Source organism: Jaculus jaculus, chromosome 19 (assembly GCF_020740685.1).
Source record: "Jaculus jaculus isolate mJacJac1 chromosome 19, mJacJac1.mat.Y.cur, whole genome shotgun sequence".
NCBI classification, from domain to species: domain Eukaryota; kingdom Metazoa; phylum Chordata; class Mammalia; order Rodentia; family Dipodidae; genus Jaculus; species Jaculus jaculus.
In genome coordinates, this window is record NC_059120.1 from 13,921,761 (window position 1) to 13,949,413 (window position 27,653).

At 44.6% G+C, this 27,653-nt stretch overlaps 1 protein-coding gene across 1 annotated transcript in view; it reads left to right on the forward strand.

The window, feature by feature from the left end:
- The window catches only part of Dnai3 (dynein axonemal intermediate chain 3), an 82,467-nt gene that overhangs the window by 16,166 nt on the left and 38,648 nt on the right, over window positions 1-27,653 (forward strand). Inside the window, exons 7-13 of the mRNA XM_045138588.1 lie at window positions 1,875-2,074; window positions 7,635-7,751; window positions 14,170-14,360; window positions 15,704-15,828; window positions 20,432-20,521; window positions 23,111-23,197; window positions 24,323-24,451. Of these exons, the coding sequence (XP_044994523.1) occupies window positions 1,875-2,074; window positions 7,635-7,751; window positions 14,170-14,360; window positions 15,704-15,828; window positions 20,432-20,521; window positions 23,111-23,197; window positions 24,323-24,451 (939 nt within the window). The remainder of the gene's footprint in view (window positions 1-1,874; window positions 2,075-7,634; window positions 7,752-14,169; window positions 14,361-15,703; window positions 15,829-20,431; window positions 20,522-23,110; window positions 23,198-24,322; window positions 24,452-27,653) is intronic.

Below are 27,653 nucleotides of genomic sequence, written 5' to 3' on the forward strand. Positions count from 1 at the left end.
TCCCAAGAGAGTCCTGAAATATGCTGTCTGTGCTATGAGGTGTGGTTGAGAAAAAATAGAACGGTCCCTTTCTTTAGTAGGTGTTATGCATTGAATCTGTTTCCCATAAAGATATGTCACAGTTCTACGCCAGTACTCAGAATGTAACCCTATTTGGAAGCAGGGCTGTTGCAGATAAAATAAGTTACCATGAGGTCACACTAGAATAGGTTAAGTCCTTAAGCCAACTTGACTGGTGTCCTTTTCAGAAGATCACCACATACAGTCATAAAATGCTGTGTGTAGGGAAGAAAGCCGGAGGCTGGCGTGTGACTCAGTCGTAAAGCATTTGCCTCACAGGCCAGAGGCCCCGAGTTCAATCCCGCAGCCTCTGCTCCCACGCGCACGTGCAGACTGTTACGGTTAGAGTGTGAATGTCCCCAGTAGGTTCATGAGTTTGAGCCCTTGGTCCCCAGCTGGCAAGCACTGCATGAGATGGTTGGAGGTGGAGCCTTGTGGAGGAGGGAGGAGGGAGGCCAGCTGCACATTCCTGGCTCAAACATGGCAAGCTGGTCATGCCTTCCCCACCATGAAACTTCCCCTTGAAACGGTAAGCCAGAATAACCCCCTCCCTCCCTGAAGTTGCTTCTCATCAGCTATTTTGCCCCAGCAATGAGAAAGACCTAGTATCTACACAAAGGAGGCAGGGAGGAGCTGAAGGGAGTATCTGCAAAAAACCTGCATGGCTGGCTGACCCTGAAAATGGGAAAAGAAGCGAGAATAGGTTCGCAGCCCTCAGCAACCCCACCAGCACCTTGATTTCAGACTTTGAGATTTATTTTTATTTATTTATTTGGCAGAGAGAGAGAGAGAAAATGGGTGTGCCAGGGCCTCCAGCCACTGCTAACAAACTCCGGACACGTGTGTTCCCTTGTGCATCTGGCTAACGTGGGTCTTGGGAAATCGAACCTGGGTCCTTTGGCTTTGCAGGCAAACGCCTTAACTGCTAAGCCATCTTTCCAGCCCGATTTCAGACTTTTAGCCATCACCATTGTGAGAGAATACATTCCCTTAAGCCACCCAGGTTGTGGTCCTTGGCTATGGCAGCTCCAGGAAACGAATGTACTGATGTCCCTCTGACGCTGAGAGGAGGATGGTGGCTTCGGGCAGCGGGAGGATGGCAGGTGTGAAGAAAGCTGTGCAGGGGCCTTCTCAGGCCAAAGTCCCCAGAAGGAGGTCGTCCAATCCAAAGAGGACGTAGCAGGCAGCCCCAGTTGCTGGGAGGAGCTTCCGAACCAGGCACAGTTATGGAGGAAGGGGATTTATTGAAGCTCACAGACAGAGTGGAGGTTCCACAATGGTAGAAGAAGCCAGCCCACTTTCGCAGGCCCATGCCAAGAGAGCAAATGCCTAAGGCCACCACCAGGACATGACAGGACACCCACACCGTAAGCAGGCACACTTAAGTGCAGGCAGAGCTCAAGCAGTGTGCATCTCTTCAGCCTGGCCTTCCAAACCCCCCTCACACCTAGGGCTGGACCCTAGCACCCGCCCAGTGGCACCTCCTCCAGCCATCACAGAGGAGCTCAGGAGTGGGACTTACTCCCCAGGGGGTTTTGTGCCAAACAAGCCATGCAGGTACCATGGACTAGTCCCCGGCCAGCGAAGATAGAAGCGACTTGTCACTTCCTGTCCTTTGCGCCTGTAGGCAAAGGGATCTCAGGTGCACTAGAGAGTCCTCCACAGCAGAACTCAAGACCCACGGGCCAAGAGGGGGACAGCCCATGCCCAGAGGGGTCTGAGCGGGCTCGGGGATGCCAGCACTGTGCACTGCGCACCCACTTTTCCCCAGGGACCTCATGCCAGTCCCTTCGCTGCTCACGTTGTGCTTGCAGGTGACCTACATGATTTCTCGGAAGCGAAGTAAATTTGGCGCACCAATTCTATTCAGTGACCGGAATGCTTCCAGTGTAAGGGACTCCTACATCGAATGCACATCCTACCCCGATAAAAACTTCACCCTGACGCAGCTTGAGCAAGACGTTGGCACACAAGTTATCCCTGAAATCAAGGGCGTAAGCACTCAGACAAAATGGTGGGTGCGAGCTGCGTTTCTTCTTCTTCTTCTTCTTTTTTCAGACCATTGCTATAAAATCTAGCAACTTCCAGGGTAATTTGAAGAGATCTTTGTAAAAAATACAAATGGGTGTATAATGATGACATGGATCTCCACAGAGAATTCAATTTGGATAGATCTAATTTTGCTCAATAGTGCCCTTTGAAAATCTTAGTAAACCTGAGTGTGGTGGTTCATGGCTTTAGTCCCAGCACTCTAGGGGCAGAGATAGGAGGAATGCTGTGAGTTCAAGGCCACCCTGAGAAAACATGGTGGATTTTCTAGGTCAGCCTGGGCTAGAGTGAGACCCTACCTCAAAAAAAAAAAAAAAAAAAAACACCATAGAAAACTGATTTACCATTATATACTTACAGGCTGTGAAGTAGGGAAATGAGAAATGCTATTAATAGTTACAGTGCTGGTCGCCTCTCAGCTGGAATATGACCATTACCTCCTAATGGCTTGTATTCTACGACCTAAGTGACTTCATTTGTTTGTTTGAAGGTCTCACTATTTACCCTAGGCTGGACTGGAAATTGCTGTCTTGCCCAGGCTGGCCTTAACTTGTAGCGCTTCTCCTGCCTTCGCTTCCTGAGTGTTGGGATTATAGTTACACACCACCACACCAGCTCTAAGTGACCATTTTTACACCTCAAATCAGATTGTCTTGCTTCTGGGTTTCATATTTGGTTCGTTGTTGCTTGCAAACCAGAGCCCTTGAGATGCATCTAAAGTCTTCTTTCCTCACGACATGGTAGATAGTGGGAAATGGCAGCAAGTTCTGAAGCAAAGGAGAGGCTGTTAAGATATTGTGACCGAGGCTACAGAGATTGCTCAGTGGTTAAAGGCACTTACTTGCAAAGCCTGACTGACAGGGTTTGATCGCCCAGTACCCACATAAAGCCAGATGCACAAAGTGATGCATGTATCTGGACTTCATTTGCAGTGGCAGAAGCCCCAGCACACCCAAACACACACTCTCTCCCCCATCTCTCAAATGAATGAATGAATGAATGAGTAAAAGATAAGATTATCCACGCAGGATTCACTGGAGTACAGCAAGAGAAAGCCTGGAGTTGAGAAGGCTGGTCAAGAGGGAGCTTGTAGTAATTTTGTCAGGCATGTACAAGAAGAGGCAGGGAGTTAAGGACGAATGTGCACAGCCAGTCGTGGTGGCGCACGCCTTTAATCCCAGCACTCGGGAGGCAGAGGTAGGAGGATCGCCATGAGTTCGAGGCCACCCTGAGACTCCATAGTGAATTCCAGGTCAGCCTGAGCTGAGTGAGACTCTACCTTGAAAAAACAAAAAAAAAAAAAAAGAGAAGGAGGAGGAATGTGCAGTGTGGTGGTGCACTCAGGTTCAGTGAACAGCATGAGCTTCACGGGGAGGGAGCGCACAACCCGATCTAGCTGAGGCCAGGAGCGTAAGGTCCATACTGAGCGGAAAGTGCTGCAAGTCTGCAAAGCAACAAGGCTGAGACCACGGAAGCTTGATGTTAATGTCTGGGTACAAGTACTCAGACGCTAACGGTAAGGCCAAAAAATGATGGAAAACCAGACTGGTGGGTAAGCTGACAGGCTAAGACCATAGGAGGAAAGGAGAAAGGCAAGGACTTCTAATCAAATTATAGACAGAATAAGGGTTGCAGACACAGGAACACGTAAAAGTCAGAGCAAGCCAAGGAGAGAGGTGATATCTAAGTCTAGACTGCCTGGATGCAGATAATCCTTAAGACTAAATCCATGCTGGAAAGATGGCTTGGTTGTTAAGGTGTTTGCATACACAGCCTAACGACCTGGGTTTGATTCCTTATACCCATGTAAAGATGCATATGGTCGTGCATGCATCTGGAGTTCGTTTGCGGTGACTGAAGGCCCTGGTGTGACCATTCTCTCCTTCTCTCTCTCTTTCTCTCTCTTCTTGCAAACAAATAAATATTTTTTTTAAAAAAAAGACTAAATCGGGCTGTAGTAATGGTTTAGCAGTGAAGTCACTTGCCTGCAAAGCCCAAGGACCCAGGGTTGATTCACCCAGATGCACAAGGTGGCGCATGCACCAGGAGTTTGTTTGCAGCTGTTGAAGGCTCTGGTACACCCATTCTCTCTATCTGCCCCTTTCTCTCTCTGTTGCAAAGAAATAAAATAACTAACAAATAAATAACAACTAAATCCACCAGTCCACGCTCAGAAGACAGTAAACCAGTGACAACAGGGGACTTTCATAGCCAGAAGCCTCATAAATTTCTTCTTCCTGACTGGAGGGTGGCAATTAAACAGTGAAAATAAGATTGGAACCCTGGTCTCTCAGGTTCCAATATCCTTTCTTAGCACCATTCTGCCTCTGCTATGGATACCAATAAAGGCAAGGGGAAAAAGCTACTCTATTAAATATAATCAAACTGCTCTTACTTCCCTGCCTGATTGATCTCCATTTAATATATTTGCCACTCATAGAGACAATTCACTGGTGTCTGCTTAACAAGCATGGATTAAATGCCTAATAGTTTGCTGAGACTTCAAATGTGCCGGGTATTTTTTGGAAAGCTTTACATGTGTTATTAACACATTGTATCCTTACAATAGCCCAATGGTGCTTTAAGGATTTCATTTAGAGAGGACAAAGCAGTCTCAAGGATGTTAAGTAATTAGTTCAGGATCACATGGGTAGTCGGTGGCAGGATCGGGCTTCTGAGCCAGGCACTCTGTCCTCATTTTACACTGACAATGACTGTGCCATCTGCCAGCTAGCTCTCAGTGCCACCACCTAGGAGCCAAGGTTCCCCCAGTCTAGTGTGTGAGACCAACAATGAAGGCAGAGGTCCAGTGTGACTGGTTCACAGTTAGGACAAGCCCTGGGAGGGGACTGGATAGAACGGATTTCTCCCAGAGATCGTGCTGGCCTTGCTACCAAAATGTAAGTGACCCTAACCTCGTGCACTTAGAGCGGCGTTCCTCACCTCCACACACCTGAGGTTGGGAGTTGGGCGATTCTTTGCAGCGGTAGGGTCTTGCTGGGCTATGTAGGGTGCTTTATTAGCCCCTCTGGGCTCTACCCACTAGATTCCCATGACATTGCCCAGTTGTGACATCCAAAACTGTTTCCAGACATTTCCCAATATTCCTTCAGGGAATGGGGTGGCTTGTGCTTGCTAAGAAACATTAATTTATGTTGGGCGTGGCGGCACATGTCTTTAATCCCAACACTCAAGAAGCAGAGAGGTGGACAGAGGCCAGCCTGGAGCTACAGAGTTTGTTCAGATCAGCCTGGTCTAAAAGAGAGACCCTACCTCAAACCTCCCTCCCCCCATCAAAAAAAAGAAAGAAAGAAAGAAAGGGGAGAAAGGAAGGAAAATAGTAATTTAGTAAGAGCATGATCTAGAGTAAAAGCACACCATGAGAGAGAACGACCTCACAAATATTAACCGTGGAACCTGGACGGAGAATGTGCAGGGGCCTCAGAAGAGTGACAGCCCCTCCCGGCTTCTCTGTGCTTCTAAGTGATATCTAACGAGAAACCTTATAAAAACAGGGTCATTTCAGGTAAGCGTGGGGGGTGCATGTGTCTGTTCAGGGGCCGTGTACATGTAAGTGCATGCTCATGTGCAGGGCAGAGGGTAGCCAGGCACTACCCTCAGGCACTGTCCTTCTTGTTTTGAGACACAGTCTCTCACTGCCCCAGAGCTCAGCAGTTAGGCTAGGAAGCCCGCACGTGTCCCCTTGACTCCACTCCTGAGGGGTGCCACACCACTGTGCTCAACATTGGTTTTTTTGTGGGGGGGTTGTTTTTGTTTTTTGAGGTACGGTCTCACTGTGGTTCAGGCTGACCCGGAATTCACGATGTAGTCTCAGGGTGGCCTCAAACTCACCATGATCCTCCTACCTCTGCCTCCTGAGTTGCTGGGATTAAAGGCGTACGCCATCACGCCTGGCATTGCTCAACATTTTTTTTTAAATTTCTATTTCTTTAAGAGAGAGAGAGAAAGAGGCAGAGAGAGAGAGAGAGAGAGAGCTCTTTTTTAAAATTTTATTTATTTGAGAGTGACGTAGAGAGAGAGAGAGAGAGAGAGAGAGAGAGAGAGAGAGAGAAAGATAGAAATAGAGAGAGAATGGGCGCGCCAGGGTTTCTAGCCATTGCAAATGAACCCCAGAACTCCAGATGCGTGCACCCCCTTGTGCATCTGGCTAACATGGGTCCTGGGGAGTTGAGCCTCGAACTGGGGTCCTTAGCCTTCATGGGCAAGTGCTTAACCGCTAAGCCATCTCTCCAGCCCAACGCTCAGCATTTTTTGTAGGGGCCTGTGGATTAGGTCTTCAGGCTTGCACAGCAAGTACTTTACCAACTGTGATACCTCCCAATCCAGTAAGACTTTTTATTAACTTCAGTTTCTAGTTTAGTTGACATATCTTTTTTTTTTTTATTTTTATTTATTTATTTATTTGAGAGCGACAGACACAGAGAGAAAGACAGATAGAGGGAGAGAGAGAGAATGGGCGCGCCAGGGCCTCCAGCCACTGCAAACGAACTCCAGACGCGTGCGCCCCCTTGTGCATCTGGCTAACGTGGGACCTGGGGAACCGAGCCTCGAACCGGGGTCCTTAGGCTTCACAGGCAAGCGCTTAACCGCTAAGCCATCTCTCCAGCCCGGTTGACATATCTTTATTGTACGTAGTACTGGGCTTCATATGGACATTTTCATGTAAGTACATAATGCATTTTTCCCATGACGTTTTTTTTGTACTCATTCCCAAGACTGTTTTTATTATGTCGGAGAGAAGTATATTTAGACTTGGTAATCAATCTCACTTTTCTATGATAATGAAAGTTCTCAAGGTGTAGAAATTAACTATAAGTATCCTGGTATGGGCTGGAGATAATGGCTCAGTAGTTAAGGCATTGGCCTGCAAAATTTAAGGACCTGAGTTTGATTCCCAAGTACCCACGTGAAGGCAGATGTACAAGGTGGTGCATGTGTCGGGAGTTCATTTGCAGTGACTGGAGTCCCTGGCATGCCCATTCTCTCTCTCTCTCACCGCCCCCCCCCCCACACACAAATAAAGGAATAAAATATCCTGGTACTATTGCCACAGAAGCAAACTTTTCTTTAATACTTTTTTGTTGTTGTCGTTTTCGAGGTAGGGTCTCACTCTAGCCCAGGCTGACCTGGAATTCACTATGGAGTCTCAGGGTGGCCTCGAACTCATGGCAATCCTCCTACCTTTGCCTCTCACATGCTGGGATCAAAGGCGTGCGCCACCATGCCTGGCTTCTTTAGTATTTTTATTTGAGAGAGAGAGAATGGACATACCAGGGACGATTACCTGCACAAACCACCTCCAGATGCATGTGCCACTTTGTGCATCTAGCTTTACATGGATTGTAGGTACTAGAAATCGAACCTAGTCCAGCAGATGTTGCAAGTAAACACTTTTAACTACTGAGCCATGTCCCCAACCAGTGAAACAAACTTTAAACCTGTTATAACCTATGCTTGCTTTTCTTTGGTCTGATATTTGGTATTCAATTTTCTTTTTATATTAGGGCATTTCCTAAAAATGCTTCCACACAATATTATCCAAGAGAATTCTCAGAAAAGGAGAAAGGAAAGCTGGCACAATCAAAGGAGTTGGCTGACTTTCTCAACAGTGTTTCCACAAGGTGAGAAATTGTATATTAAGTTTCAGAGATGAAGGTAGAACGTGCATATTAGGAGGTCTTCATAGTCCATCTGTATGCAGCACTTAGGCAGGAAGTATGAGGACAGTGGTCAGAGAGGCAGAGTGTGCGGGTCTCAGATTTCTTGGTCTTCGATTGCCAAACAAGACCAAACGCAGTGCGAACAACTGAGCATGTGAAGTTTATTTTTCTCGTTGAAAATTAACATGAGGTGGGGTGGGGGAGGGAGGGTATTACCATGGGATATTTTTTATAATCATGGAAAATGTTAATAAAAATTGTAAAAAGAAAATTAAATAAATAAATAAAATGTACCCTTAAAAAAAAAAAGAAAATTAACATGAGGCCAGAATTGTCTCAGATGTCAGATTCTTTCCATAGAGTATTTACATGTATGTGATGTGTCTCGGGACCCAAATCTACACACAGGGTGAATTTATGTTTCATATACACTTTACACACAGAGGCCACAGGTAGTTTCATACAATTCTTGTTTGTTTTAAGACAAGACCGCTCAATGTGTGGCTGGCCTTGAACTCTTGCCTTAACCTCCCGAGTGTTGGGATTAGAGGTGTGTGTCATCATGCCTAACTTTATAATGCTTATAGTAATCTTGTACATGAAACAAGATTTTATGTAATGTGATTTTTTAATGTATGTTTTTTATTTATCTGAGAGAGGGAGAGATTGGCAGATAGAGAGAAAGAGAGAATGGGCATGCCAGGGCCTCCAGCCCCTGGAAACCAACTCCAGATGCATGCTCCCCATTGTGCATCTGGTTTACATGAGTTCTGGGGAATCCAACCATGGTCCTTAGCCTTCACAGGCAAACGCCTTAACCGCTAAGCCATTTCCCAGCCCTGTAATGTGATTTATTTTTTAAAATTTGTGACCCATACTCAAAATAAGTTAGTTTGATGCACTTGAGGTTTTAAATTTTTGGATTAGGAATGTTGAACCTGTATTTGAATTTATTATGGTTTCTTTTGTTTAAAGCTGCTTTTCCACTTGCTCCTTTTCCCTCTTTGCTAAATCAGCTTTTTTTTTTTTTTTTTTTTTTTTTTTTTGGTTTTTCGAGGTAGGGTCTCACTCTGGCTCAGGCTGACCTGGAATTTACTATGTAATCTCAGGGTGGCCTCGAACTCTTGGCGATCCTCCTACCTCTGCCTCCCGAGTGCTGGGATTAAAGGCGTGCGCCACCACGCCCGGCTAAATCAGCTTTTATAGGCTAGTGAGAATGCTGTGGCTGCTGGTCACTCTCGTGATAAAAACACTGAGATCATCTTTGTGAATGGGAACCTGAATTCAGCCTGATATACTTTGGATGTCATTGGTATCACTAATTCCTGTGTTGCTACTGTTTCTGGATCTCAAAGTACAATGTCTTAAGTAAAAGAAAAAGAACAGGAGGAGGAGGAAGGAACAAGTTAGTTTCCATTTCTTCTCAAAATTAAAAATGTGGTGCTTAAGCGGCCCAGGTTAAACTTTTCGATTTTGATCTTTAAGGAAATATCCATTCTAAAGCCGGAGCGATGGCTCAGTGGATAAACCACTTCCTGCTCAAGCTGGAGTTTGATCCCCAGACCCCATGCAAAAGCCAGGAGCCCTGGTGGGCTTTTGAAATCCCAGCATGCCAGTGGCAAGACGGGAGGAGAGACGGGAGGCTCCCCGGAGACTTGTGGTTGCCTAACCCCCAACGTACGCCGTGCCACCTGCAGGCGCATCCAGTCCACCAAAAAGTGAAAATAAATAAGTAAATCGTTTTGTTTTTTTTTTTAAAAAAGGCATTCTTTCAGACTAAAGTAAATGTCCTGACAATTCCAACAGTTCTCAAAAGTTCTTTCCTGTGCCTAGAGAAAATGTGGTTCAAAGATTAATGTTTCAGAGAGTGAATCAGCTATTACGCGCTCACTGGAAGCACATTGCAATGAAAAGAGAAAAAAGAAAATTTGAGCCGGGCGCGGTGGCGCACGCCTTTAACCCCAGCACTCGGGGGGCCGAGGTAGGAGGATCGCCATGAGTTTGAGGCCACCCTGAGACTACAGAGTTAATTCTAGGTCAGCCTGGACCAGAATGAGACCCTACCTTGAAAAACCAAAAAAAAAAAAACAAAAAGAAAATTTGTCACATGCAAGTGAGAAGGGTGCCCTGGTTCTCCAATACCTGGATAACGATTTCAGTCTCAAGAATCAGAATTCCTGTAAGCGGGGCAGGCTCCTAAGTCTCCAGTCAAGTGAAACAAAGACAGTTTCCAAGTCACTCTGTTAACCGCGTGGACACAGCAGCAGAATAAACAAGGTTATGAAAAGGGAACTAGTGACAATGTAAGGCTAAATGGGTCAAAGGAACCAACTCCAGTAGAGTACTAATGACAAGCCACAGGTTTCAAGGTGACGCCCACCACATAGGGCTGTCACCAAGTTGGCGACAATCAAGCAGAGGACTTTTGTCTCAGGCGGAGCTTCAGTCTGCCAGTCCCCAGGTGGAATTACAGCAAGACGTGTGTCAAAGGTGCCCACAGGTTCCTGTGGTTACGGGTTCACAGGGGTCACTCTTGGCTCAGCCACAGCCTGTGCGGTAAGAAAACACATCGTCATTGTAATTCACTTGATTTTGGAAGAATTGCAACCCAGCAGAACACACATCACGGCACTTCATATTAAGATTAGTCACTTCAATTTTTCTTTTCATATGATCAATTTCTGCAGAAAGTGGGACCTTGTTCATTCAGTTCAAAATGAATGGCCTGAAGTCCGGTCTCAGTGACCAGCACTGCGTCCTATGTGGAGACCAGGACTGTGTTCTTCCCTTTCCATCGTCGCCGTGCCTAGAGAGGAAGTAGTAGCGGGCACTCACCTGGAATCCCAGCGCTTGGGAGGTGGAGGCAGGAGGCCCTCCTAGGCTACGGAGAAAGTTGGAGGCCAGCCTGGGCTCCATGAGAACCTATCTCAAACAAAACAAAACAAGATGTGAATTGATGAAACAAAATAAAAAGGAAAACAAGAAAGTGGGAAGGAAGAAAGGAAGGAGAAAGGGCAAGCAAGCCCAGGCAGGTTTTTATTTTTTAAATCCTTTTACAAAATTATTATTTATTTATTTATTTTGAGAGAGAGAGAATGGGTATGCCAGTGTCTCTAGCTACTGGAAACAAACTCTAGATGCATGCACCCCTTTGTGCATCTGGCTTACGTGGGTACTGGGGAATTGAACCAGGGTCCTTAGGCTTCACAGGCAAATGCCTTGGCCACTAATCCATCTTCAGCCCCACAGGCAGGTTTCTTAATTGCCTCTCTGATGTGTAGGGAGAAGTAAGACCCACAAGCAAGAAGAATGCTGCATAGGAGTTTCAATGACTCTGGTCAGAATGAATAAGCAACTCACATTTAGATCACTGCTTTTCTTGCAAGTTTAGTTTGTTCTGGAAGAAAGCCCCTTTATTTTATTTTATTTTATTTTATTTTATTTTATTTTATTTTATTTTATTTTATTTTATTTTATTTTATTTTATTTTATTTTATTTATTTGCAATAAGAGAGAGACAGAAGAAAGACAGAGAGAGAAAGAGCGGGTGAGAAAATGGACACATCAGGGCATCTAGCCACTGCAAATGAACTCCAGAAGCATGCACCACTTTGTGCCTCTGGCTATATGTCAATACTGGGGAATAGAACCCAGGTCATTAGGCTTTGCAGGCAAGTGCCTTACCTGCTGAGCCATCCGTCTCTCCAGCTCCAGAAAGCCCCTTTAGAAATGGAATTTTATCTAAAGGAAACCTAACAAGAGCATTATTTGCCAAAGAAGGATGAGAACAAAAGAGACACTTCAAAGGGACTTTTGCTGCAACAGTCTGCAGTTAGAAAAGTCATGGCAGTCTGGGGAGATAGCTCAGTGGACAAAAGTGTCTGCTTTGCAAGCATGACAACCAGAGTTTGGGTCTCCAGAACCCACGTAAAGTCAGACACAGTAGCAGACATCTGGAATCCTGTGGGAGAAGACAAGAGAACCGCAGAAGCTCGTGGGTCAACTAGCTTGGTATCTGCCGTGGTGAACACTGTCAGGTGGAGATGCCCTGTCTCAAGTCAGGCGTCAGATGAGGACCCGCACCAGAAGTTGACCTGCATCGCCACACGCCCGCTGTGACACAGGCGATAACACACGCGCGTACATCAAGCCCGCATACACATCATCTACATTCGCACACACAGAAGGTTTTCTTTAAAAGCAATATTATTCACTGTTGGGAGCCGCAGCTGCTCTTTTGACCTTGAGAGCTAGGGGTGATCCCTAATCTCCTAATCCTAACCGTTGTTTAGTATACAGCCTAGATAGAGTACGTGCCTGATCCTAAGCATTGTTCAGCATACAGCCTAGGCGGAGTGGGCGCCTGATAGAGGGATTAACCTGGATTAACCCTGGTGACACTGACTTTAGGCATATAAGCATTGTCAAAAAAGTTCTACCTTCTATATATAAGTGATGTCTGCCCAAATAAAGCCGAGCCTTGATCAGATCTTGTCTTGGCTCCATTCCTTGTGCTCTCGTCTCAGGTTCATTCCCACTCCCTCCTTTGAGGCCCGTTTCGATCTTGGTGCTGCAGGCTGGCACGATTCACATGCTTGCTGAGACAACAGATTTTCCCGCCTCCAGTTCATTCCTCTCAGGAAGAGCCCAGAGGGCGTCTTGTTTCCACTTCCCCACTTTGTCCCTTGTGGATGACTTTCACATTCAGGCTGAGAGGCAAAAACCTGCCTCGAGGGGCTGAAGAGATGGCTCAGCAGTTGATGCGCTTGCCTGCAAAGCCAAAGGACCCAGGTTTGATTCCTCAGGATCCACATAAGGCAGATGCACAAGGTGGTGCACGCATCTGGAGTTTGTTTGCAGTGGCTGGAGGCCCTGGTGCATCCACTCATTCTCTCTCTTCTCCCTCTCTTTCTCTCAAATAAATAAGTAAATAAGTAATTAAAAAAAAAACCTCCCTCAGAAGCAGAGCAAGAGAAGAGACTGCCTTTCTCATGGAGAAGAAGGAGCAGGAAATACAACTGGAAACCTGCTGCCTGCTTGAAATGGAGTCGAATCCCCAGATGTGAGAACTCACTCCCTACAGGCAGACTAGCTCGAAGCTTGGTGTGCTACGAACTCCCTGGTACTAGTGATTAACTAGTACCAAGAGTGAACAAGAGTGTGTGAGTGTACGTGCACACACACTTTAATAATTCACAACTGCCCCTTGTTGAGACTCTAACATGTCGTTTGGGGCCATCCTCAGTATAAATGAGCAGTTAGTGCCGAATATGACAGAAAACTGCCTCTTATGTCAGATTATGTTTTCCCGGAAGCATCTGGGAGCAAGTTAGCAGTAGAGGGTTCCTGAGAATTACATCATGAGGAAAAAAAAGAGGAGGAAGTGGTGGGCTTGGGACCACAGGGCTTCCTCCATACTTCAGGCACCCCAACAGGATCTGCAGGGCGAAGCAGGATGGCGGAGGCCGGCCAGGCCCTGGCCTCTCGTCCTCGGCGCTGCCCAGCCCTGGCCCAGCTCTGCGATGTGATGGAGGCCTTGCCGGCGGAGCTCTACAGGCAGCTGTCTTGACAGCTAAGTAGCAAGGTCTTGAAAGGAATTCTGGGTAGCACGCTGCTGTGGATTTTTTTTTTTTCTCCTAAGTCACTTCTTTCGCCTGAGGACTAAGCATTATTGCCAAATATCATTGAAAGTCATTATGTTTTTTAAATATTTTTTATTTGTTTGCAAGGAATGGGCATACCAGGGCCTCTTGCCACTGCAGATGAACTCCAGATGCATGTCCCACCTTGTGCATCTGTTCTTTATGTGGGTGCTGGCCAATTAAACCTGGGTCATCAGACTCTGCAAGCAAGCCCCTTTAACCACTGAGCCGTCTCTCCAACCTAAAAGTCGTTATTGTTGGTCAATACAAATGGAGGACCTTCTGAAAGGGTTTTATCAGTGAATACTAAAAGCCAACATCTTAATTGCTTCATGTTGATATTTTTATTATTTATTTCGGAGAGAGGGTGAGTATGGGAATGCCAGAGCCTCTTGCCACTGTAAACAAAACCAGATGCTTGCACCACTTTGTCTGGCTTTACAGGGTACTGGGGAACTGAACCCAGGCTAGCAAGTTTGCATACACTCATCTTTACTCACTGAACCAATTTCTTTTACTTTTGTTTTCTTTCCTTTCTCTTATTTTCTTTCCCTCTCTCTCTCTTCCTTCCTTCCTTCCTTCCTCTCTCTATCCCTCTTTATTTCTCTTTCCTTCCTTCTTTCTTCCTTCCTTTTACACTCTCTTTCTTTCTTTCCTTCCTTCTTTCTTTCCTTCTTTCCTTCTTCCTTTCTTTCTTCCTTTCTTTCTGTCTCCCTTTCTCTCTTTCTATGATATAGCGTCGAAATAGCCCTGCAGCAAAATGAAATCATGAACACGTTTGTGGATGACTGGAAGGGCCTGGCAGAAGAAGAAGGCACTTTTGGGGACAAGAGTGACACCCACTTGAAAGAGTACCAGTCATTTACCGACCTCCATTCCCCCATGGAGAAAATGATCACCTGCATTGCGTGGCATCCCACGATCTACGGTAAGGAGCAAACGCCAGGGCTCCCCGTTCATGTTGACTTTAAAACAGTCTTGCTCATACAGTCAGACAGCAGTCAACTTTATATCGAAAGTTGAAAGTCAGATCAGTTACACCTGCTGAGTGCCCGACACCCAACAAGCATGCTGCGCACGTTCAGCGTCAGGTGCCCCGGCAAGCCTGTGGCACGTGGGCATACAGATGATTGTTTGTACCAGGAGAGGATCAAGCCCCAGCCTGGGGAAGGGATGTGCTGCGGTCATCCTGCTGGTGCAGCGAGTGTAGAATCTGTGCTTTCCTGGGGACTGCTGGACTCCTTAAGCTAAGTTAACTCCCGCTAGCTCTCTGGGTAGACATGTTTAAGAGCTCAGCAGCTTAAGTGACAGAAATGAGATAGAGGCCAAAGTATGAAACAAGAGGTCCCTTCCTTCTTTCTTTCTCCCTTCTGGTCTTTTCTTCTTCTTTTTTTTCTTTATTTTTCTTTTAGAAGTAGGGTCTCACTCTACCCCAGGCTGACCTAGAATTCACTATGTAGTCTCAGGGTGGTCTCGAACTCACAGCAATCCTCCTACCTCTGCCTCCCGAGTGCTGGGATTAAAGGCATGCACCACCATGCCTGACTGGTCTTGTCTTTTCTTTTTCTTTTTTTTGGGCGGGGGGAGTTTTCAAGGTAGGGTCTCACTCTAGCCCAGGCTGACCTGGAATTCACTGTGGAGTCTCAGGGTGGCCTTGAACTCATGACAGTCCTCCTACCTCTGCCTCCCAAGTGCTAGGATTAAAGGCGTGCGCCACCATGCCCGGCTTTGGTTTTTTCTTTTTAAAAGTACTTTTATTTAGATAGGCGTGGTGGCACATGCTTTTAATCCCAGCACTCAGGAGGCAGAGGTGGGAAGATCGCTGTGAGTTCAAAGCCAGCCTGGGACAATAGAGTGAGCTCCATGTCAGCCTGGGCTAGAGTGAGACCCCACCTCGAAAACAAAAAAAAAAAAATGCTTTTATTTATTTTATCTGAGAGAGTGGGGAAGACACAGAAAGTGAATATGTCAGATGCATGCACACCTTGTGCATCTGGCTTTACATGGGTACTGGGGAATTGAACCCCCACAGCCATGAGGTTTTGCAAGTAAGCACCCCTAACTGCTGAGCTGCTATCTCTCCAGCCCTGGACTTTTACACATATAATTTTTTTCCTTACTAAATATTTTAGGCCCAGTGTTTATATTAACAGCACATCTCAGTTTGGACCAGCACATTTCCAATACTAAGAATCACGTGACTCATGTCTGCCACGTTAACCCTATGCAGAAAAGCAGATACCGGGTTTAATTTCTTCTTGTTTCAACCAGGACTGATAATCGTGTCGGTGGCTGTACGTCTCTCCTATGAAGAGAGAGTTCATTTTTCTGGTAAATTATTGCTACAACCATCACTGATTCTTTTCTGGAGTTTCGCGGATCCCATACATCCTCAGGTGACTGTCAAAATTTTACCTGCATAATTTAAATTTTTCTAAGACTGCTTGTCATATGTCTTTAGAAGTTTATTGAACGACAAAGTACTTTATAGTCAATATGGTGAACCCTTCTGAAGTCACGCTATCTTCCATACGGGTGGTTGTCAATTCAACTTGACGCAAACTAAAGTTTACACTTAGTTGATTAAAAGCACAGGTGACAAGTCAGCACCACTTTAAAAAAGATAATAGGCGGTGGCACACGCCTTTAATCCCAGCACTCGGGAGGCAGAGGTAGGAGGATTTCCGTGAGTTCGAGGCCACCCTGAGACTCCATAGTGAATTCCAGGTCAGCCTGAGCTAGAGTGAGACCCTGCCTCAAAAAACCAAAAAAAAGATAGATAATAGGCGGGCTGAGTGTGGTGGTGCACACCTTTAATCCAGCATTCACACTCGGGAGACAAGGGCAGGAGGATGGCTGTGAATCTGAGGTCATCCTGAGACTACACAGTGAATTCCAGGTCAGCCTGGTCTAGAGCAAGACTGTACCTCAAAAAAACCAAAAAAAAAAAAAAAAAAGATAGTAGGCAGAAGGATTAGCCTACTTTTCATGTATTTTTTTTAAAAATATTTTACTTGCTTGTTTGTTTGTTTATATTTTTGAGGCAGGGCCTCCCACCGGTCCTGGCTGGCCTGGCACTCATCCTGTAGCCCCAAGCACGCCTCGCACTCATAGCGATCCTCTTACTTCTGCCTCTCACGTGTTGGAATTTTGTTCTTTTCTAAAATATATTTTTATTTATTCGGTTAAGAGACAGAGTATGGATATACCAGGGCCTCTCCAGATGTATGATATATGGATATATGTATATGGATATACCAGGGCAAACTCCAGATGTATGAGCCAGTTTTGTGCACCTGACTTCACATGGGTACTGGGGAATCAAGCCTGGGCCAGAAGAGAGAGAGAGAATATGGGCATGCCAGGACCTCGAGCCACTGCCAACAAGCTCCAGCTGCACGTACTACCTTACATGGGTACCAGGGAATTAAACCTGAGTCCTTAGGCTTCGCAGGCAAATGTTTTAACTGCTAAGCCATCTCTTCAGCCCCTTAACCTACTTTTTAGAGACATTTTCCTTTTTTAAAAACTTTTTTGTTCAGTTTTATTTATTTGTTTGACAGAGACAAACAGAGAAAGAGGCAGATAGATAGATAGATAGATGGATGGATAGATAGATAGATAGATAGATAGATAGATAGATAGATAGATAGATAGAATGGGTGTGCCAGGGTCTCCATCCACTGCAATCGAACTCCAGATGTGTGAGCCCCCTTGTGCATCTGGCTAACATGGGTCCTGGGGAATCAAGCCTCGAACCAGGGTTCTTAAGCTTCACAGACAAGCACTTAACCGCTAAGCCATCTCTCCAGCCTTTAACCTACTTTTTAAAGCAAACTATTTAATGGGCTTTATTTATACACTAAATACTCAAATGCAAATAAATTTTAGATTTACAACAATTTCCTCAAGTCCTCAGGTCGCCAGTAGATGGCAAAAGTGAGTAAAGATAACTAAGTGGGAAACCGGTGAAAATTGGTGGGAATTGTGGGGACAGCCACTCTTCAGCTCTTGTGCTATGATGGAGACCTATCATCAGAATAAGAAAATTTGAATTTTGTATGAAATCTCCAAGTTTTAAACAGTTTGACTTAACCCAAACCAACACATACCCACATACACTAACCCATTTAAACTAAGCCAAAGTGCCTAACAACCCACAAAAACCGAGGCTGAAGGCTGGATCTGATGCGCGTCGGGTTCTTGTCTCGCTCTGCACTCAGTGAGAGTTCTGCTTAGCTAGGGGTCTAGAGTGTTAAGTTATTTCATAAGCATTTTGTTCCTTTAAGATTCTTAAATACTGCATCATAAGACTTTCCCTAATAAGCTATAGCGCCGTCCTCCTCCTCAGTTCATCTAGAACAGTTTTCTGATAATAGGCTGTAAATATTTCATCACAGATTAAAATGGAAGATCTCTAGCTCTTTGCCTGCTTATCACAAACATAGTGCCTCTCTCCAATGAGAGCTCTCTGATGTTCCCAACCAAGCTATCCTCTCTCTACTCTGCCATGAAAGTGGATGGACTTCCAGACAGGAGGGGAAGAAAAAGATTTCCCTCTCCTCTCTTTTAAAGAAAAGTTCTCAAAAGACAGGCAGATTATGTTCAAGAAACCATACAAGTGATTTATTTTTTCTTTGATCAAACGGAGCTGGAGGGATGGCTTAGTGGTTAAGGCATTTCCTGCAAGGCCAAAGGACTCAGGTTCGATTCCCCAGGACTCATGTTAGCCAGATGCACAAGTGGGCGCATGTGCCTGGAGTTCATTTGCAGTGGCTGGAGGCCCTGGAGCGCCCATTCTCTCACTATCTCTCCCTCGTTCTCTGTCAAATAAATAAAAATAAAATACTTTTAAAAAAACTATGAGAGCATTAATCATTTTTATTTTCAAAACTAGAAGTTTCTATACAATCCACAAAGTGTGATAGACCAAGATAATTTACCCCCAAATTCCATTAGAAACATTTCACGGGGAAGGGGCTGCTATTTCTTGCTTGCTGTGGTTGAAAACCAGTGGCCATGGAAGTGCTTTGCTGGGCGGTGAGATAGTAGCATGGTTGTCAGCGAAGCCACTCTTCACACACGTTTTTCACATTGAGATTCTGTATTATTTTGAAACTGGGAATATTCACCAGCATGAACACCTTATCTCTTTCAGAGAATTTTGGTCTTTATTTGATTTTACTTTTTTTAAGGTAGGGTCTCATGCTAGCCCTGACTGACCTAGCACTCATTCTATAGTCCTAGGTGGGCCTTGAACTCACAGTGACCCTCTTACTTCTGCCTCTCAAGTGTTGGTATTTTGTTCTTTTTTAAAATATATTTTTATTTATTTGGTTAAGAGACAGAGTATGGATACACCAGGGCCTCTTAATACTGCAAACAAACTCCAGACACATGAGCCATTTCATGCACCTGGCTTTACTTGGGTACTGGGGAATCAAGCCTGGGCCAACAGATAGAGAGCAAGAGAGAGAGAGAGAGAGAATGGATGTGCCAGGGCCTTGAGCCACTGCAAATAAACTCCAGATGCACGCACCACCTTACATGGGTACTAGGGAATCAAGCCTGGGCCGTCAGGTTTTGCAAGCAAGTGCCTTCAACTGCTGAAAGAGCCAGTCCAAATTTTATTCTTGAATGTCCACCATAGCAGTTGCCTTCTCATGACTGGAACAAAACACTTGGCAAAAGTACCTGATGGGAGGAAAGGGTTTATTTCAACCTACAGTCTTGTCATGGCAGGGAAAGCATCCCAGAGCAGAGACTGGGCATCACATCTCATCATGTAAGCTGCAAGCAGCAGCAAGAGTGAGCAAGTTCTGAACAGTGGGTTTGACCAAGAAACCTCAAGGTCCACCCCCAGTGACACACCTCCTCCAGCAAGGCTCCACCTCCCCAAGGTTCCAGCAGCTGGGGACTGAATATGGAGCTTAATCACAAACACATGAGGCAATGGGAGACACTTCACATTTAAACCGCCACATTTATTATTCCAGTCTAGGCGTAAGGCAGGGAAGAATGACACCAACCCTGTCCTCACAAAGCTTACTTGCCATACTTTGTAGGAACACTCATTGCATCATAATACCCTTTGGTTAGGTGGTGGATGGGAATTGGATCCCGGGAAAACATGATCGTTCTCATAGGCATGGCCAATGCAATGTAACAAAAGTGCCCTTCAGGGCTGGAGAGATGGCTTAGCAGTTAAGCGCTTGCCTGTGAAGCCTAAGGACCCCGGTTCGAGGCTCGGTTCCCCAGGTCCCACGTTAGCCAGATGCACAAGGGGGCGCACGCGTCTGGAGTTCGTTTGCAGAGGCTGGAAGCCCTGGCACACCCATTCTCTCCCTCTTCCTCTATCTGTCTTTCTGTGTCTGTCGCTCTCAGATATTAAAATATATATATATATATATATATATTAAAAAAAAGTGCTCTTCAATCCAGAAGTGGACTCAAGTATGCATTGCTACAGATAGCTGCAGAATTAGACTTCTCAGGTTGGAGAGATGGCTTAGTGGTGAAGGTGCTTTCCAGTAAAGCCAAAGGACCCAGGTTCGATTCCCCAGTACCCAGGTAAAACTGGAAGCACAAAGCAGCGCACGCATCTGGAGTTTGTTGACAGTGTCTAGAGGCCCTGGTGTGCCCATTCTCTCTCTTTATCTGCCTCTCTCTCTCTCTCTCTCTCTCTCTAATAAATAAATAGGGGCCGGAGGAATTGCTTAGCAGTTATGGCATTTGCCTGCAAAGCCAAATGACCCAGACTGGATTCCCCAGGACCCACATTAGCTGATGCACAAGGGGGCGCACACCTCTGGAGTTCGTCTGCAGTGGCTGGAAGCCCTGGTGTGCCCATTTTCTCTCTCTCTCTCTCCCCCTCTGTCTCTGTCAGATAAATAAAAATAATAAATAAATAAAAAATTTAAACTTTTTAAATAGACTTCTCTCATATTGATATTCTCCTGTAGTCATGCTCTCAGTAGACTTTCTCTCACCCTTCTTTAGTTGATGCTGGAGAGCCCTGATGATATCTTCTGCTTCGCGTTCTGTCCGAGTGACCCCAATATCATTGCTGGAGGCTGTATAAATGGACAGGTATATATTAATTGCTTTAGTCATGTGTTAATGTCAGGGGACTATAAATGGGCACTTATGAAGCTTCTTAGACATGTATTAATTTCAGTAGAATGCGGTATGGAGTTTGGATGCGTGGTTCTTTGAACTGAAGATCACTGTTTGGCATGAGCAAGGGGTGCTGACCGTGTGCCAGTCACCCTGCCAGGAACTTGGGTACCGAGATGTGTTAGACATGGTGCTGCCACTTGAAGTACCCACAAGGTAACTTGGCTATGACAAAACTCAGTTAAAGCTATTTGAGAACCACATATTGTATGAGACTACATGGAAGAATACAGGCTACAATCATTACCACCTTTTAGAAAGGAGAGCTTTGCCGAGATTTCTCTGCAATTAGGAGTTAGGAGACGACATGGAATCGGAATCGAAATTCATTGTCATGTATATACATTTGAAGATATATGTATATGCCACTATACTTTTTTCATTTTAATCTACGTTTTTGAAATTCAGATCCTATTGTCCAACATGGCTTAAATAGAGAAGCAAATCAGAAGCCTAAAAGCTGTTATATGAGCTAAGGTTAAATTCATTTCGATCCAATATACTTGGTGAATGAAGAAGGGGTGATCTTTCTGTGTGTGACTAGAAAAAATTTCTTTGTGGTTAAAATTTAAACCTCAGAAAAACAACAACAGAAACACAATCAGGGACACAAATTTCTCCCCAGTTTTGTTCAACAATAACTGAGTCCTAATGATGATGCGGGCTCATTCTGCAAGCACTGCAAGTCCTCAAGTGCTGCTTTGTGCATGACAAAAGCAATATGGCTTTGTTTGAGGATATTTTTAAAAGCACATGATGAAAGTGAAACCACTCAAAATTGTGCAACTTTGGCACTTTGTTCACTAATTGGAAATTAACCTGGTATAATGTGCTCTCCAGTTCTGATTTTAAACGAATGACTGCCCAGGTATATACCAATTCAGAGTTGGCTGTGATCGTCCATTGATGTCACCAGCCAACCTTTCCCACCCCTTCCACCTATAATTTGGTATTTGTACTTAATTCTAGAGAATTCTCCTGGGTCTGAAGCAGATACACATGCAATCACAGCACATGCCTCAGGTCAGAGAAATATATCTTCCCAAAGTATAGAAAATGCACATGATTTGTCTCGACATTTTAAAAATGCTAGCACTTAGGGCTGGAGAGGTGGCTGAGCAGTTAAGCCACTTGCCTGCAAAGCCTAAGGACCTAGGTTTGACTCCCCAGGACCCAGGTAAGTCAGGTGCACAGGGTGGCACATGCATCTGGGGTTTGTAATGGCTAGAGGCCGGGGCACGCCCATTTTCTCTCTCCCTCTTTCTTTCTCTTTCTGGTTGCAAAAAAATACATAAACTATTTAAAAAAAATACTAGCACTTAGCCAGTCATGGTAGTGCACACCTTTAATCCCAGCACTCAGGAAGCTGAGGTAGGAGGATCACTGTGAGTTTGAGGCCAGCCTGAGACTTAATTCCAGGTCAGCCTGGACTACAGCAAGACGCTAACTCAAAAAAACATAATAATAATAATAATACAAAATGCTAGCACTTCAGCTGGAACACTGCTCAGTGCTTAAAGCTACTTGCTTGCAAATCCCGTGAGCCAGGGTTCAATTCCCCGTATCCAAGTAAAACCAGATGGGACAAGAGGCCCCGATACAGCCATCCTCCTCCTCCTCCTCCTCCTCCTTCTTCTTCTTCTTCTCTCTCTCTCTCTCTCTCTCTCTCTAGCAAATAAACAAAAATATCTTTAATTTTTTTAAAAAAATAGTACTAGCACTTACTAGCAAAAGTATAGAAACCAAAATACAGGAGGGACTTTTATAAAGAAGAAAATATTGTCTCTTTTTTTTTCAAATAAAATTACATGCAATTTGTTAACTTTTCAACTTTCATTAAGCTTAGAACAAGTTCCAGTAAAATTTTAATTAAGTCTTATAAAAATGCTTCAAAATAGCCTTTATACTACTGGCTCTCAAAGTTGCCAGTTACTTGCGCTGTAAGAACATAATCAGGATTACATGCTCAGGTATTGCTTTACCAGGTCACAAAGCATTCTCTTTCTTTTTTTTTTTTTTTTAATATTTATTTGTTTATTTGAGAGAGAGAGGCAGATAGAGAGAAAGAGAGAATGGGTGCGCCAGGGCTTTTAGCCTCCGTAACGAACTCCAGACGCATGCTCCCCCTTGTGCATCTGGCTTATGTGGGTCCTGGGGAACCAAACCGGGGTCCTTAGTCTTCACAGGCAAGTGCCTTAACCACTAAGCTATCACTTCTGCCCCAGTTCATCAGGATCAAACCCAGGAACCTAGAGCTTCACACACATACAACAAGTGCTCAAACACTGAGCTACATCCCCAGCCTTGGCTCATTCTTATCTGAATTGATCTCAACAGTGACCTGAGTTTTTGGTGATACTCAGTTCCTCAGTTCCTTAGGCCTTAACCACTAAGCCATTTCACCAGCATTTGCTTTCTAAAACAAACAAACAAAAACAAAATAATTAATATCTATTTAACTGTTGCCTGAAAATATTATCCTAACATTGATTTCTGTTTCAGATTGTCCTGTGGGATATCACTGCACATGCAGACCGCATAGAAAACATTAAGGCAGGTGGTGGTCGAAGTAAAAAGGCCACTCTCAAGGTTGGCTATCAATAGCTTTTTACCTCCAGAGATTTTTGTTTTCCATTGAGGGGCTTATCAAAACATATATGACAGATTCAACAATTTTTAAAGATGACTTTGGTATTTAGAAAAGAAACAATGAAACAATGGTTACTTTCCACTCCCTCTCATCTGCTTGTAGACACATTCCTGAATCACTTTTTTGTGAGGCATTCATGGGAAACAACAAAACAAGCTTCAGCCTCTGTCCAAGATGTTAGAAGTTGCTTTGTAGCTGTCATGATTGCTAAATAAAGTCAAGGAACCAAGTAACTCATGAGAAATGGTAGGGTTGAAGGAACCGAGAGCAGAAGGACGAGGCTGATTTTAGACCTCTGTCTCACCTCATCAGGAACCATTCCCACATACAAAATGAAGGTGTGAAGATCTTTCTCATGAAAAATATGCTATAATTTTCTGAGGCTGTGGATTCCATGAAAAGTACTTGACAATGATTCCTCCACTCTGGCTCACCACTTACCTACCACATCACACATCTTCCAGCCCCAGCTATCCAGCCTTGTTCCCCAAGGAGCTGTCCTCTATGCACTTCTGTATGCCCACAGGAGAGCTTCTTCAACAGTGTGATGCCACGGTGGCTGACTCTTCAGCGACTAGGCCAGTAAGACTTATGAAATTTAGAGATTAAGGGATAAAATTCTGAGACAAGTGTGGCGGCTCATACCTTTAGTCACAGCATTTGAGAGGATGGGACAGGAGGATTGCTGTGACTTCCAGGTGAGCCTGAGCTATGGAGTAAGCTCAGGTCAGTTTGGGCTAGAGTGAGACCCTGCCTCAAAACAAACAAACAAACAAAATGCATTAAACAAGGCATGGTGGCACATGCCTTTAATCCCACAACTCGGGCAGGAGGTGCCCAATTAGTTCCAGCCAACTTGAACTACTGAGTGAGCTCAGGTCAGCCTGGCTAGAGTGAGACCTTGCCTCAAAACAAAACAAAACAAAAAAACTTGGACTAAATTGAAAGAGAAGTTTGCTAATCTTATTGCCTTAGTACATGGTATGTAGAAGCACTAATAATTTTCTTTGAACTAATGAATTCATTCAGCAGCTCTCTTAAAATGTCTTTGAACATTTTTTCAGCCTATGTTTCTCCTTGAACCAGAGAGTAATAAAGAAGCAATGTATATCAGACATTGTGCAGTTTCTTCAATAGAAAGTGGACATAAGAAAGTAATCACGGACATTCACTGGCTATCTGACACTTTTGAGGTGAGTTTCTAAGACTTTGGGCCTTTCTCGTGCTAGGCTATTGATTTTCAGATTTCATCTAAGGTGTTTCAAGTCAATAACTCATTCATATTTAAATCGTGACAGGCAGGAAGTGAGTATCACCAAAATCCCAGGTCACTGTTGAGATCAATATCAGATAAGAATGAGCCAAGGCTGGGGGTGTAGCTCAGTGTGTGAGGCTGCAGGTTCCTGGGTTTGATCCCCAACGCTGGGGGTAAAAGTGATGAACTGGGGCAGAAGAGATGGCTTAGTGGTTAAGGCACTTGTCTGCGAAGCCTAAGGACCCAGATTCGATTCCCCAGTACTCACGTAAGCCCGATGCATAAGGTGGCACATGTGTCTGGAGTTCATTTGCGGTGGCTGGAGGTCCGGCAGGCTAGTTCTATCTGCCTCTTCCTCCTCTCTCCAGTAAATAAAAAAATATTTTTTAAAAAGTGGTGACCTGGGGGCTGGAGGGATGGCTTAGCAGTTAAGGCATTTGCCTGCAAAGCCAACGAACCCAGGTTCAATTCCCCAGGACCCACGTTAGCCATATGCACAAGGGGGCACATGCATCTGGAGTTCTTTTGCAGTGGCTGGAGGCCCTGGCATGCCCATTCTCTCTCTCTCTCTCTCTATCTCTCTCTCTTTCCCTCCCCCTCTCCCTTGTTCTCTGTCAAATAAATAAATAAAAATAAAGTATTTTTAAAAAGTGGTGAGGGCTAAAGAGATGGCTTAGCCGTTGAGCACTTGCCTGTGAAGCCTAAGGACCCTGGTTCGAGGCTTGATTCCCCAGGACCCACGTTAGCCAGATGCACAAGGGGGCGCACGCGTCTGGAGTTCGTTTGCAGTGGCTGGAGGCCCTGGCGCACCCATTCTCTCTCTCTCTCTCACTCTCCCTCTTTCTCTCTCTGTCTGTCACTCTCAAATAAATAAATAAAGTAAAATATTTTTTTAAAAAGTGGTGAACTGGGAATAATTCAACGAAATGTGGATGTGCACACCTGTAGTCCCAGCACTTGGGAATTTGAGGATTGTGAGTTAAGGGTTAGCTCGAGCTATAGAATAAGACTTTGTCTCAACCCTCCCCACCCCCAACACACAAAGAATACGGCAACCTTTCAACTAGGATAACTACTAGAAACTGTAGGGATGTCAGCACTGACTTAATATATCAGTGAAGATGGTTTGATATGCAAAAATGAACTGCAAGTATTTAATTAACTCCCTTGACATTTGTGGATCTGAAACTTAAGATCTCAGCTGTGTAGGAGAAGTTATCCCTAAGTGTCTGTGACAGTATTGTCTGCAGTTTTGAACTTAGTGTGCCAAGAATCTGCTGGGTTAAAAATGAGCTGTGAGGTCCTGAGCCCAGCTGGGTTCACAGTGGTCCTGTGCCTGACTCTGTCCTCACAGAGCATGGTCATATAGGTTTGAAACTGCAAGCTCCCCACGAAGGCTCACCATGTGCTTCAAAGAACTAATAGGCACAAGTATCAACCATTTTGAGGAAGTACTTAGGAGAGTTGATAATCAGATATTAAGATGGAATTTTTTAAAAAATATATGTAATTAATTTATTTAGTTAGTTCAGAGAGAGAGAGTGAATGGGCATTCCAGGGCCTCTAGGTACTGCAAACAAACTCCAGAACTCCAGATGCATGTGCCACCGTGTGCATCTGGCTTAGGTAGGTTCTGGGTTATCGAACCAAGGTCCTTTGGCTTTACAGGCAAATGCCTTAACCACTAAGCCATCTCTCCAGTCCCTCAAATGGATTTTGTGAAACAAAAAAAAAAATCTTTTAAGAAGTTATAATGGACCAAAATAAGTAGTATATGTTAAATATAAAAATGTATCATATAACCATGGAAAATACAGCTTAAGAAAACACACAAAAAAAATGTCAGGTTATTATAAATTTAAACAAGGGCTGGAAAGACAGCTCAGTGATTAGAGGCATTTGCTTCCAAAGTCTACAGCTCTGGGTTTGATTCCCCAGTACCCATGTAAAGCCAGATGCACAAAGTGGTGCATGTGTCTGGAGTTCATTTGCAGTGACATGAGGCCTTGGTGTATATACACACACACACAACACACACGTCTCTTTCTAGTTGCAAATAAATAAAATTTTTTAAAAAAAAAATAATTCTTGCCGGGCGTGGTGGTGCACACCTTTAATCCCAGCACTCAGGAAGCAGAGGTAGGAAGGATCACCATGAGTTTGAGGCCACCCTGAGACTACATAGTGAATTCCAGGTCAGCCTGGGCTAGAGCAAGACCCTACCTTGAAAAAAAAAAAAAAAAGCCCTAATTCTTAAAATACACAAAATAATAAAAATAATGAATCCAGGCATGATGGCACACACCTTCACCCCAGCACTCAGGAGGCAGGGGTAGGAGGATCACTGTGAGTTCAAGGCCACCCTGAGACTACATAGTGAATTCCATGTTAGTCTGGACTAGAGCAAGACCCTACCTCAATAAAATACATAAATAAGTAATGAACAAGTAAGAAAACAGAGGAAAGTATTTATGCCAAATATGTTGTAAATATACAAATTTCAAATAAATAAGCAAAGCTTTATGCTAAACAAAACAGTAAATCAGCATAAAAGTCATCCATCCTTCTTAATATCAAGCCAATTAGTAACCAGTAATCTTGGACCATGTGGGTCTTACTTAATTCTTAAGTGAAAATTGCAAGTGCTGTGTTAAAGGGGGTGGGCGTGGCAGAGATCACATCACGCAGTGCCCTGTAAAACCGCCAGGATGCAGGAGCGTAAGCATGGTGATGCTTAAGTCTTCCAAACTTTGACCAGTCATTCCAGCTTGGGACATTCTTACTTAAGCAATGGTACCATTTAAATCTCAAGGTAAAAATACATATGTACAATTTTAAAAACCACAAGCTTTGTGAAGAAGGATTGGTAGGGGTAGGAGAGGTGGCTCAGTGGGAAAATCACTTGCTGTGCAGATGGGATGACCTGAGTTCAGATCCCCAGGATCCACGTGAAGCCAGGTGTAGTGGCCCACGTCTACATCCCAGGGTTCCTATGGCCAGATAGAAGGAAGAGATGGAGAATTCCTGAAAGTGTCTGGGCCAACTGGCCTGCTGCACACAGCAGTGAAAAGCAAGAGGCCCTGCCTCAAATAAGTTGGAAGGTGAGGACCGACACCTGAGGTTGACCTGTGTACGCTCAT